Below are 13472 nucleotides of genomic sequence, written 5' to 3' on the forward strand. Positions count from 1 at the left end.
TTGCCTCAGACAACAGATGGACAGACCCGTTGTAGATGGACGGTGGATGGAGTGACAGATAAACGGACAGAGGTACTTTATTGATCAATGAGGTCTGTACACAAGCAGTGAGCTGTGAAAAGCTTACACTAAAGTGTAGATACCATAGCATATGGATTAATAGTAGATTTGATGCACATATACATAGGATACAGAGGACCTCAGGGAATGATCGCATCCAAGAGGAACAAGTTCCAGCTTCTACAGGGGCGATTTAATGCTAATCAAACTCTGCTCTGAAGAGAGTCATGCATAATTCAACATGGCAACAACTTGATTAGCCCAACGCCAAACAGTTATCGACTTTATTAAACCACATGTTGCATCAGTTCGCTTCCGATTAGACAATACTGCTGGAAGGGAGTGGAGTGAGAGAATGGAGGGGTTCCGCTGGGGCAGGCAACCTTTCTGATGAATAACTAGACAAGCCCCTATTACTGTTCACATGGGTGAAATTTATAAACATGGGAGTAATTTATAAAAACACCCACATGGTGGTGTATGATGAATAGAGACAGAAAGGGGAGATGATTTATGGTTTAAGAAAAGCCTAGAGAGAAAGCAAAGTTCGGAGGTAGTTTGCTGTGAAAACTATTTTAGCACTCAGGTATGCAGGGTGTGCTGTTTTACAAGAGCATTTTTCAAGTGAGGTGGGGTTGTCTTTTGGGGGGTTTTTTGGCATGGTGCATTGAGTACTGAAAATATGGGCCGAGGAAGTTGCTCACGTACCGTCATGATTAATGTTACATTGCATTGTTTACCACAAATTCATGGCTGCATTTATATATTATAACCCATGTAATTTTCACTATAGAAATATCCAGCTCACCTGACTGTATAGTAAAGACAATATGTGGAAAGAATATTCTTGTGTTTTCATGTTTATAGTTTCGTCATAGGCTACACATAATCAACAACTTTTAAAGTAAACTCTTTGCACTGAGATAGAAGCATCAAACACTAAAAATAGTTTGCGGTTAGTGATTCATGATTTAGTCATGTACACCTGTAAATAAGAATGCATTTCGCTAGTCCTGATTGGTGCATTCTGATACTTAAAACTTCCAAATTTTGGCCACGTAAAATTGTGTAATTAGGCTTAAATTAACCATCTTCATTGTTTTGATGGACAAAAACACCAACATGTTTTTGTCCATCACAAATACTTTGGTAAGCACATATGCCTGCAAGATGAAAAATACTTTGAAGTTCTGTTTCAACTACAAAATTACCAATAACCTGTAGTTTCTTTTGCTTTGGGTATTAACTGGTTTGTCAAAACTGTCACAAATAGAGTTTGGCATATTTGACTGCAGTTTTTGACTTTGGATTCAAATACAAAACCTGCTAGTAACCATTCAGCATAAATGATTTGTTGAATATTTCACAGTGTTTGTCATATTTGATTGTACAATTCTACTCCCACTGCTATATGACATAAGGGAACTGAACACTTCAGACTGAGAACTTCAGTACCATCTACAGGTAAAGCAGGCTTTAATCAACCAGCCTGATATGAATTTTTTCACAATCATGTTTTTGTTTGTCATGCATTCGTTGGTGAGCCTGCAATATTACAGCAGTTTTAGACTTCGAGTGCTCTTTCAAATGTAGAAAATGACTATAATCATGAAGTTTTACTTGCTTTAGGCTTAAAATGATTTGTAACTGATTTGTCATATGGATTGATGTTTTAGTGCTTGGTCACTTCATCAAAACTTCCCATGGTTGTGCAAGTAGAGCTGTACTAAGTAATCAAACATGCCAACTCTATTTGTGAATGTTTTAGCAAATCAGTTAATCTCTAAAGCATGTGAAAGAGAATGTCAAAGTAAAAGCCAGACATTTTTCATCTTTCAAGCACACGTGAGTTACCAGTGAGTTAGTGACAGACAAAACTATTGTAAAATATTTTATATCTATTTCTGAGACTGCTTCAAAACCCGAAGATGGTCAATATTTTGAAGTTATATGCATCAATGTTTGAGTTATTATTCTCCTCACAGAAATTATTTTACATGAAAATGGAAACAGAGCTGCATCAAGTAATCAAATTATTAATATGTTTTCACATATTGAGCTCTTTCTAAGAAAACTTCCTAAGAATTTAACCAGATAGCCAAAAAATAAATAAAAAGGTTTTTTGGACATTGCACATTTGTTTTGCTCTGAGTGGATTATGCGCTTTCAAAAATATGATCCAAAGTGAAATTTTGAGTTCAACTCACAAATCAGGAGTAATAAAGTACAATATTACTTGCAGGCCTGCATTTCCGTACCGCGGATTTATACCCGACATTTACCGAGGTGCAGAACTGTTTTCCCTCCCCGTTCAGGTGTCATTAAGGACGGATTAAACCCCGCGGATAATTAGCGAGGCAGGACGTGAGTGGTTACTGACAAACGGGAACGCCGAGCGCTCATGAAAATGACTACGATGGCGTTGATTAAAAGTGGGAGGATGCGGTGCGCCACCGCTGTCAGGTTAGCAGCGGCTGCCAGGTCAAAGTCAGTGAGACGAATGCGGCGTGAACGGCTGAACAGTAGGGCTGGTGGCAACTGACAGCAAATAAATGCAGATCATTCTATAGGAGCTCCTGAAGAAAATTTTATAAAGGGAAAAATGAGTGGAGCCTGATGTATTGCATAAAAGCTAAATGCTAGTGTATTGGATCAACGTTTCTATTCTTTGTTTTCTGCTGCAGAATGTGGTGTTGGTATTAAAAGGAATTGGGGGTGAAAGTAGAGTGTTTTTTTTCCTTTGCTTATTAACAGGGCAGATTTCACGAAAATTCATTTTTATGTTATTTCAGAAGCCAAACAGAAGAGCATTGTTATATTAGTGTTATATTACAGTGTGAAGACCCTTAATTCATGATTAATTACTAAATTATGATTTTGCTTATTTAGGTTTTGCTTTTATATGTTCTTGAATTCTGCACAGAAATAGGAGACATTTTTTAACATTGACCTCTGAGGCATCTTCAAAGACACCCTCCATCAATTTTCATAGAATAGAGGAGGTGGGAGAGAGAGCAAGAAGGTTAAGGAGGGAAAGTGAAAAGCAGAGACAAAGAAACTGTGAGAGAGAGGGTGAGAAAAATGGAAATGTAAGAAAGCTGAAGTGAAACAAGGTGAGACAGGGAGGGACGTTACAGTGCTTCTTTAAAGTAGGGCAGGAGTGATCGTAGTAGGCGGGACTTCCACACATTCACCTGATTGGTCAGGGTAGTCCTGCCATTTTTGGCAGACAAAAGCTCAAGCACCACCTCTACATTAATGCCTTACAAAAACTGGCTGTAACCTTCGACTGAAGAACCAAGGACATTGAGCTTTCAAAAATCTTGCCATGTCTTTGATTAATTAGCTGATATTAATTAGTTGACGGCACCTCTTCCACAAATCTGCCGGTTGCTGTGGATTAGACAGTCTGCATAGGTTTGCTTTAATGAGCATTACAAAGTCATTCAACGTACCTGCCCTCATCTGCATACATGATTAGGCCCAGGTGTGCGGCCAGGGATTTTGGGGTGCATGAAAAAGATATCACTTTGGGTCTAACAGCCTAATAATTTTTAGGGCTCCTGTCAGTCACAGGCTCTTAGAATTAGTAGAACTTTCTCTCCACGTACATCACGCCTGATTAGGCTTAAATTTGCAGGATTTAGCCTCGGCAGGTTAAAGCAGTTCATGCCATGCAATATACCTTCCAATTTCTACCTGCTAATTTTAGCGTGCAGTGCCTGAGAGAGAAGATCCACGGGAACGACAGCTCTTTGCACGCCAGAGGCAGCAAAAGAGGAGTAGCTAGCTCACCTGCTGCACAGTCTTCCTCATCGGTGCCGTTTTCGCAGTCCCTCTCGCCATCGCATCGCCACGACAACGCCACGCACTTCCCCCCGCAGTCGAACTTGTCTGGCGGGCACGTCTGCCTAGCTGCTGTGGAGACAAAGGGACAGATGGCGATGCTTAAAACTGAAACCGCCGACACATCTGCCCCAAAGGACATGGAAGCACTACACTTCTCCGAGACAATTACACACAGACCCGCAATCTAGCATAGATGATGTAGTGTATTTATGTTAAACAGCGGACAGGTGGGAGTTGCTAATTAACATTTGCCGTTAGCTCTTAGCCGTCACAGCTGAAGGATATTTTTAAAAAGCCCTGAGCTCAATCTCATCTTTCCAAACATGCTCAGGTCCTTCCATGAATGGACAGAATTTCAAAAAGACCATCATTACCACGCTGGCCTTGGTGACCAGCTTCTTCACACATTATGGAAGGCCTGAAGCCCCTGGAGACCCCGGAGGCCTGTCTGGGCGGAGACTTGCTGCTCTCCACAGGCAAGGGGAAAGATGGGAAGGCAGGCGGCCCCCTCCCTACAGTGGAAACATCCCCCACCCTCCCTCTGCAATCTGTTCCGTTTGGTGAGCTGGAGGCCGCTTCTAGCTTTCGGGGTGTGCAGTATCGTGTGTTGTGAATTGTAACACACTGCTACGGTTTTCCAGAAAGCATCTACGCAGTCATAGTTTGATGAGGCCTTTGCCACCGTTCTTGGACAAATTATCACGCTTCTTTCAAATTAAGGGAAAAAACACGTGTACGTGCTAGGTTATGTGAGCTTTTATGTAGTAAGTTCAGTGTATTTGGGAATGTTGTATTTACACGATACAATGTGATAGGGTAAGGTGAAAAAGATGTTAGGAGCAAATATCCTTTGTTTCATTTATTATAAAAATATAATACAAGTATAATACAATTTTTGTCTGGATATTTTGCTGTTATCTACATAAATGCATCAGAACTTTCCTGCTCTTCCGTTCAGCTGTTCCTCATTGCAATGCTGGCATTAGGCCATGACACAAAGCCAACGTCTCACTGAGAATCTGACAGACCCATCAGATACCATAGAGCCAGCTGAAATGTGCTACCAAGTCTATTATTGCCAAGCCTAAAGACAAACAGAGAGAGAGAGAGATGGATGAGAAGCAAAGAAAAGAAATGAAGAGAAGCTGCCATCACATATCATTCAGTGTGGGTAAGATAGAAAGAGGGTGTGTATTTTGTGTGTGTGTGTGTGTGTGTGTGTGTGTGTGTGTGTGTGTGTGTGTGTGTGAGAGAGAGGGAGAGAGAGAGAGAGAGAGAGAGAGTGAGTATGTGTGTGTGTGTGTGTGATTCAGGGGGAGAAAAACAGTGGGCGGATGGCTATACAGGCATGAAAGCACAAGACTGTGCCAAACAACCTTTCCCTGGATACCCCCCCACCCCAACCTCCCATGCTCCACTCCCCATGGTGTAGACTCTGAGACTGTGTAGACAGTGTACTTTGTGAGGTGCGAGATCACACTGAGCTTTGGGGAAACAACCCAGTGCTGATGGCTATTTGATAATGAGGCAACTTAATCCTACCTTGCAAACCAGGAGTGGCCAGGGCCAACGTGCCCCTGAAAACAAATTAGAAACTGATTCACTTGCTTTATTTAATTAATTCAGTAGTCCAGTGACCCAGGCATAAATGAAGACATAATAATAGGCCTGTAATGGTATACTGTCTTTTTTTCTTACAGTTGATTTATTTATTTTTGGGCAGCAATAAAACTGGCTGCCGTTTGATTGCAGCCTTGGCTGAAAAAGGTGTAAACTCCTTTAATGCTGTCAGCCATCTCATATAGGTCAATCTGTCCATCCATTTTGGATCTTAAGGATTAATCAGTCATGCTCATCTGCAGCAAATCATTTCTCTGTCAGCTTTCCAAGAGTTCCATAAACTATTCATCCATGAATTATGCCTGAAACACTATGACAGACAAATCCAATGGATATAAATGGCCAGATATGCTATTTACTGTACAGGTGTCAATCGACCACTACCACATAGAAAAAAACATAATATATCACTGCACTGCCATAAATAGTTTAGAAACTGATTTCAGGTACAACAACTCCCTGACAAACAATAGATTAAGCTCAGTTAAATCTCATCCACTTTTGACAATGGCAGGGTCAAACTGAAGTCAGCCAGACAGTAGCACACCGGTACTTCATTCAGCTCAAAGCACAGTATTTTTCACTTGTGGGTTCTTTGGTGTGCTGTTGGCTATTAGAATGATGTAGCCAAAGTTTGTGCTTATTCCAGGCTGTAAGTATGTGTTTGTATTTTTTAAATTTGTGTTTGTATTTATGTTAAATGTATAAAGAAATTTAACTGCATCTTTTCCCAGTCATGGAGCTCATTAGGCAGTGAAAGTACCCCACACCCAAATGCTTGTGCCCCTTTCCAAACGCCGACTATGACGGCTCTTCTTCACTGGCTCATTTCCCTGCAACCATGAAAGGTTTCATGCTGTCATCCGTAACATCCTCTGTCAGGGAGAAATAACCTAGCTTCTTGGAAAAGGCAACCCCCCCCCCAAATTCTGACTTCATGTGTTAGTATGCATGTGCATGTATATGACTCATGTCACAGGTCCATGAAAGCCTCCAGCTGCAAGAGTCTTCAATGTGTGTATGTATACGCGCACATGTGTGTGTGTGTCACTGCACCTAAGGAATTGAAGCATGCTCTAAGAGCCACCAGCACAAACCAAAAATCTGTGCATGCAAGGTTACACTCTCAGGAATGCAAGCAGTAGAGGAACTCTCAGTTGTCTACATTTTCAGTTCAACATACCTATTCAGGAAAATAAGCACTGGAACCCTTCTACAATTCTTTTTAACTTAGTCAAATATTGTTTTTAGGCACAAGTAATCATCTTATGGGATGTATAATGGATAATGGTTTCTGAAGGATAAAAAAATACTAGTGTCACAAACTATTCATACAACAGCTTAAACAATATATTAGGCAATGTATGGGAGCCAAATGAGGAATGATGTTCCCTAGGTTTGCCATATTCAGCCTGAAGGATGTCACCCATTTTCTCAGTTTTCAGCTTTCTGTTGTTAACTAGTTTATCTTTAAAGTCAACCAAAAATTCAAAGAATTAACTAAAACCTTAGCAAATATTCTCAATGTGGTTTCTGGACTTGGCACAGTCCACCGGAAGAGCGTACAGAGCATAATGGTGAGTGTCGTTCAGGTTTAAGTAGTGGGAATAAACCCAGTCAAGCTTGTGTGAGCGCTTCCAGACATGTGTGAGGAAAAAGCTCCTCGACTGTGAAATGGCCAAAGCATGCATGACACTGCTCAGTGAAGCCAGAGTTTGTGTGTGTCTTTGGGGGTTGTGCAGTTCTGTATGTGTTTCCTAATGAGCTACATTTGTATGCGTTAGTATGTGTACGCATATACCTCATGTCAGAGCTCCATGGGAGGTTCCAGTTCCAAGTGCCTTCAATGAGTGTGTGGTGTGTGTCTCTATTGCTCTAAAGAATCTGAAGCATCCTTTAAGAGGCACATTTGCTAGAGGAAGATCAAAGCTTCCAGCACCGCAATGCCGCAGACAGTTGCACTACTCCAAAATACACATTACCCATTCCTCCTGAAAGAAGACAGAGTTCTAACAGCAAACAGAGAAGCACTAAAAATTCAATGAAAGTCTAATGTCAAAACAAGATAGATCATACATGAACACCTGGGTAACTATAGACTACATGTCTCCAACACTGCAGGCAGTCTTAAACATGATGCTTTGATCGATAACCTTCTCCATAACCCAAGATAAATTTTAACCAGTCTATTTCTCAGACTGGACATTTCTCAACTGCAGCAATTATGAGCGATCTGCAGGATTCTGGGAAACCTAGTCTCTGGCACGTCCGGAATGGAGGGCGTGACAATATCCACACAACAACCATCTTTAAGTATATCAGCAAAGCTTAATATAACCAACACAGGCACATCTCTCAAATCAGCAAATAAAATAAGTTTACAAAAATATAAACTTTAAGCTTGTAGTGCCTTATGTTCAAATGGTGACAGGTCCTTCTCCTGGTTCATCCTCCTTCTGGTTCTTCAACTTCACTGAAACTCAATCAGGCACACTAACATCTTCATTACTCAGCTCGGGACCCATTAGCTGCAGGGCCAGTAGCACAGCGAGGGCTCACCCTCACCCAGATTTAGACGCGCTGTTGCCGCATGGCACACATCAGTGACCTTGTAGGACTCATTTCCATTTTAATGCATCTGGATATTTTTCTGTCTGATGTTTCCACTGAAGATGCTTCTTTAAGATTAGGAAAATCTTATTAGCATGCTAACGAGCACAACGCCTACAAAGCATACATTACAGGCCGATGGAAGCATATAGTGTTTAATGTGCTAAAGAAAACACTGACTCATCAATCCTATTCAAATGCATCTTCAAGCAGGTATAGTTTGAGCTTTTTAATAATCTTGGTTTTAGAATTTTCAGACAAATGACAGGATTCTTACTTTTGGCCAATGGACTCAGATAGACATAGGGATTCAAGGCCAAGCTCAGCTGTATCCTGTCACCTCTGTGGTACATGACAGTTAAAGGTACACTAAGTTGTTTTTGTGTGAGCTTCCTGTTTCTGCTCACATGACCACATGGGTAATAAGCAAATGAACTGGCATAGCACAGCAAGTGGAAATAGATACGACTGTTACCCGGGACATTAAAGAAGAGATCTACTATTTGAGCCTGTGCACTATCATAAGTGTCCAATACTTCTGACTTTATCTTTCTATTTAATGGCCCAGTTGTGGTAGACACAGCAGGAGGATGTGGACATGCACATGCCCTTATGCTGCTTAATGTCTGCCCTACACCCCAGTTGCTTTCACACCTTCTATGTTATTTTCATGTCTGAATATTTTAAATTATTCCACATAAAGACTAATAAAGTGTAAAATGCATCAACTGATTGCAGAGGAAAAAAAGTAATATACCTATTCGCAAATGTGCCTTTGTTGCCATGGTTATGATATGTCAGCTGGACATGGAGCTTCTTTTTCCACCCCCCACCCCCCCCAAAAAAACCCCACAAACAAACAAACACCACACACACACACACACACACACTGCTAAAGTACATTGATCTAATTCAATGTTTTCCATCACACTACCTTGTTCTAGATCCTGGAGAGTACAAAAAAGTCTCTTTCCCTTTTGTTTTCTGAAGTTCTTTAATGTCTGGAATAACAATCATATCCATTTCCTGTTCCTGCATCATGTCAATCCATGTGATTAATACCAAATTGGTCATATGATCAGAAACAGGAAGCTCCCACAAAAAGAAAAACAAAAAGATACTTAGGGTATTTAACTGTTATGTGCTGCGGAGGTTACAGGGTACAACCAGCCTTGAATTTGAATTCCTATGTCTAACTGAGTCTACTGGCCAAAAGCCATCAAATATGAAACTTGATCTGTCAGCAAATATGAAACCAGGATTACATTTCAGATTGCTTTTATTGCTCTGTATTGTACAGTAGATAAGAGTATAATGTACCATTGTAAACTCTTGTATTGTTAGACACAAAGCACATAGTTATCTTAGTAATGACTGAAATAATTTTGTAATTTTTTCAGAGTGAATAAAATTTGAGGATAATATACAAAAGTTAAGTCCGCTCTATCCAATCTCCTGCCACATATGAGTTCAGAACTATCAACCACAATGACGCGCCCACAATACACATCAAGTCATTAGTGTGAAAACTGTCTCTATATCCCTCTAGTGCTGTTTATAGAAGTTTGACCGAGTGTATCGAAATGGTTCTGCAAAATTTCAGTCCCATTCATCTTTAATTGGGTTCCTAGCATAAACAGCCCATTCTGTAGACATCTCCCGATGTCTGTATAATGCTGAACCTCCATGGGATGACATTTTCTTAACTCACACAAGATGGCTGTTGAATCATTCATGAGAAGAGGCCATACGCAAGGGTCCCAGGAGCTGGTGCAGCAATATGAGACTTGCTGAATACCTCTTACTGAATTAACTTTGCCTTCTGCTGAGTTTAATAATATGCATTCAACTCACACCCCAAGTTTCAAATAGCAGACTTAGTGCTAGTTACATGTAACATTTATTAGGTATGCAGACCAGATTGTTATCAGTAGAAACCACTGAAAAACCATGGTGGACCACATAATATCACATTTACTGTCACAGCCTAATGTAAAACACTTACATTTTCACTACATCTCCAGCTATGGCAATGTCACCTCAAAGATAATCTGCTGATGGCAAGTTAATATGCAAATTCAGCCAAGAGTCAGAAAGATAGTCTTTAGAAAATCAATAAAAGACCTAAATCGATGAAAGCAGATCCGAATCTCTTGTAATGATCTTGCTCTTTCCTGCTTTTTATTTCTTCCACAACCGAGTTAACAATATGCATTCTGCTCACATCCCAATCTTTAAATAGTGGAGACTTTAAATATTCAGTATTAGTTACATTTAATACTCTATTTGTATGCAGGCCAGGTCACAGAAACCACTGAAAACAGAAAACAGACCATGCAATGTCACAGGCACGGTTTCACAACCCACTGTAAAACACTTTAAAGCTAGATCTTTCGCTATAGCAATGCTAACCTACTCTTGTCAGCTGAAAGGCAAAATGATGGTCTTTGCTAAATCAATAAAGGACCTGAAAGCAATGACAGCGAATCTAAATCTGTTGTATTTTGCTCAGTTTGGCCAATTTTATTGAATGTCTCTATTCACAGATCCTCCTCCCCAAGGATCCCGGCATAAGTAAAACAAAACAAGCTAAAACAAAAACAAGAGGCAAATCAAGTGCATACAAAACATCCAAAGAGCTAATAGCAATGGAGTTAATGGGTGGAGTTAACAGCACTTGCTTTTAGAGTATAAGAAAAATCAAAGATTTGTTTTGAGCCTTTTTCCTAGGCAAGTTTTCACTTGTATTTTAGTCTGTTTTTCATTCTTATTCCATTCTAATTCACATTTTATTTTTCCTACTTAAATACAAAGATGTTAAAACCCACACAGTGTATTATCAGTTGAATACATTTGCAAATAAATACTTTTTATATTAAATAAACTAAAAATGTATACTTTTTGCCAGCTCTGTTTTTTTAGTTCATACATTGTTATACTGTTGACATTGCTACTTTTATGAGGAATTTCAGTGAAATGTATTTCAGGGGTGATGAAAAAGCATTTAAAATGAATTGCAATGAATTGGAAATTGGTTTCTATATGGAGAAATAATGCAATATAGGAAAAGGAGAGTTCTAGAAAACTGGCTAAATTTGCGGTCGAAATGTCTTGGAGCCAGAGCAGTGAGGTCTGGAGATTGCTTACTACAGGTAGCCTCAGCCTCGTCTGACCCATCCGGACACTCAGGTTCCCCATCGCAGCGCCACCGTCCTGGCACACACTGCCCATTCTCACATGCAAAGTCCGACGGTGCACAGGTCTTCTTCACTGCAGAGAGACAGATGGGAGGGTTAAAAATTAACGAGAAATGGTTTGTGTCTAGTCATTTTCGTTGGTATTTTTTCTCACTACGTGCATTACTGTATACTCACGGTGCATTACCAATTACTCACATATTTATAGGAACAACTTTGGCCTCCATAATTAGTTCAATTTTTAAAGGCTGCAGTTCCTTTTAGTAGTATGTTTTCATCTTCCGAATGCAACATTCCTAGCACTGCTGGGATAATAAGCGTTCTACTGAAATGTAGAAAGTTCAGTTAGGAAGCATGAAGTGTTCATCTGATTCGCAGTTCTTCCAGTGGTGGTGCAGATGTCACAAATCATAAGTAAGCTCAGTTGGTGCTTTGCATTTTCAGTCCCACATTTTGGTTTTAGACTCAACTGAAAATCGATTCAACTTATTTTCCCCCCCATCGATCTACTGCATTTACATAAGTATTCAGACCCTTTCTTGTGACACTCATAATTGAGCGCTGGTGTGTCCTACTTCTACAACTTAACTGGAGTCTGATTTACTTGGACATAATTAGGAAAGGCAGACATGTCTACAAGTTCTCACAGTTGAGGGTGCATATCAGAGTGAAAACCAAGAAATTAAATTGAAAGATTTGTCTGTAGATCTGTGAGACAGGGTTGTGTCAAGGCACAACTCTGGGGAAGGGTTTAAGAAAATGTCTGCAGCATCGAAAGTGCCCCAGAGCACAGTAGCCTCCATCATTCATAAATGGAAGAAGTTCAGAACCACCAAAAGTCTTCCCAGATCAGACAGGTAACCAAGAAGGCAATGGTTACTTTGAATGAGATCCAGAATTCCTTTGGAAAGATGGGAAAACTATAAAGAAGGACATCCATCAGTGTAGCACTCCAACCACTTCCACTCCATCAGGCTTTTATGGTAGTGTGGCCAGACAAAGGTCATTCCTCACTAAAAGTCTTGTTAGAGCTTGATTGGGGTCTGCGATGAGGAACCGGAACAAATCTCAGTCTATTAAAAGTAAGATCCTCTGGTCTGAACAAGCCAAGTATTTGGCTACAAATACCCAGCGGCATGGATGGAGGAAATCAGGCACTGAGCATTGCCTCATTAATACCATCCCTGCAGTCAAATGCAGCAATGGCAGTGTCATGCCATGCGGATGATGTAGGGACAAGGAAAATAGTCAGGAAAAGGAAAAATGCATATACAAAAGACTCCATAAAACTGTTCTTGCTTTGTTATTGTGGAGTATTGTGTGTAGATTGAAGAGAAAATTACCTATCTTATCCATTTTAAGATGAGTCTGAAACAAAAAAATTCTATATGCACTGTGATACAGTGCCAGTGCAACTAATCATAATCATCAGAATCATGCATTTCAAGTCAACAATAGCATTTTTAACATATTTATTCAACACATATGAAATGTGATTTTTTTCAAACAAAACGATGAATTATATGTTTGGATGAGGGAAAGATGAGAAGAAAGTGCATCATCTGTGACTGCATGTTACAGTCTGTAACTGTGCAACTATAAAATGCCCCTTTAAGACAGGTGTACCTATTAAAGTGGATAGTTAGGCTTTAAGTGTAAGGTAGATGTTTCTAACAGAGTTGGGGTATGTGTAGAATACACATTTAATGCATTTTAAAGTGTGAGGGAAAAGCCACACTGTGTAAAAAAAAAAAAAAAGAAAGATAAATCTTTAATTGATATAAACTGAAAGTGGCACAAGGTGTAGAACTTCATGGAAATATTATAAATATCAGATAAAAACACAAATTACCAGTATTTTCTACATGCTGTACTCGGGTGTATGTGAATCAAAGCAGGCAGTCATAAAATCTTTCATAAATCCCGCAGCCTGACAGCTAATATAAAGGAAACTTAAATCTACTGGGTTTGTTTTTTTTTTCCTCTTCAGCACTGTGTGGACGGCTGTTTTTTTCCTTCGGTCTCCTAACGGCCATGTATGCGCCTAAGCAGGAAAGGAATGGCATTCTCTCCACAGCACCATTCTGCGAAATAAACGGTGTTGCCCCCAGACATATTACATCGGCCATTCATCTA

General features: G+C 39.9%; 1 protein-coding gene across 3 annotated transcripts in view; it reads right to left on the reverse strand.

Annotated features, from left to right (window-relative positions):
• The window catches only part of LOC113570092 (low-density lipoprotein receptor-related protein 8), a 54164-nt gene that overhangs the window by 24710 nt on the left and 15982 nt on the right, over nucleotides 1-13472 (reverse strand). For all 3 annotated transcript variants that reach the window (XR_004777143.2, XM_035536487.2, XM_035536486.2), the window contains exons 3-4: nucleotides 11287-11409; nucleotides 3856-3978 (exon numbers count right to left, since the gene is read on the reverse strand). Coding sequence is in view for 2 of the 3 variants with exons in the window: in XM_035536487.2 (XP_035392380.1) it covers nucleotides 3856-3978; nucleotides 11287-11409 (246 nt within the window). In the remaining variant the exon portion in view is untranslated. The remainder of the gene's footprint in view (nucleotides 1-3855; nucleotides 3979-11286; nucleotides 11410-13472) is intronic.

Source organism: Electrophorus electricus, chromosome 20 (assembly GCF_041902795.1).
Source record: "Electrophorus electricus isolate QZ-2024a chromosome 20, ASM4190279v1, whole genome shotgun sequence".
NCBI classification, from domain to species: Eukaryota; Metazoa; Chordata; class Actinopteri; order Gymnotiformes; family Gymnotidae; genus Electrophorus; species Electrophorus electricus.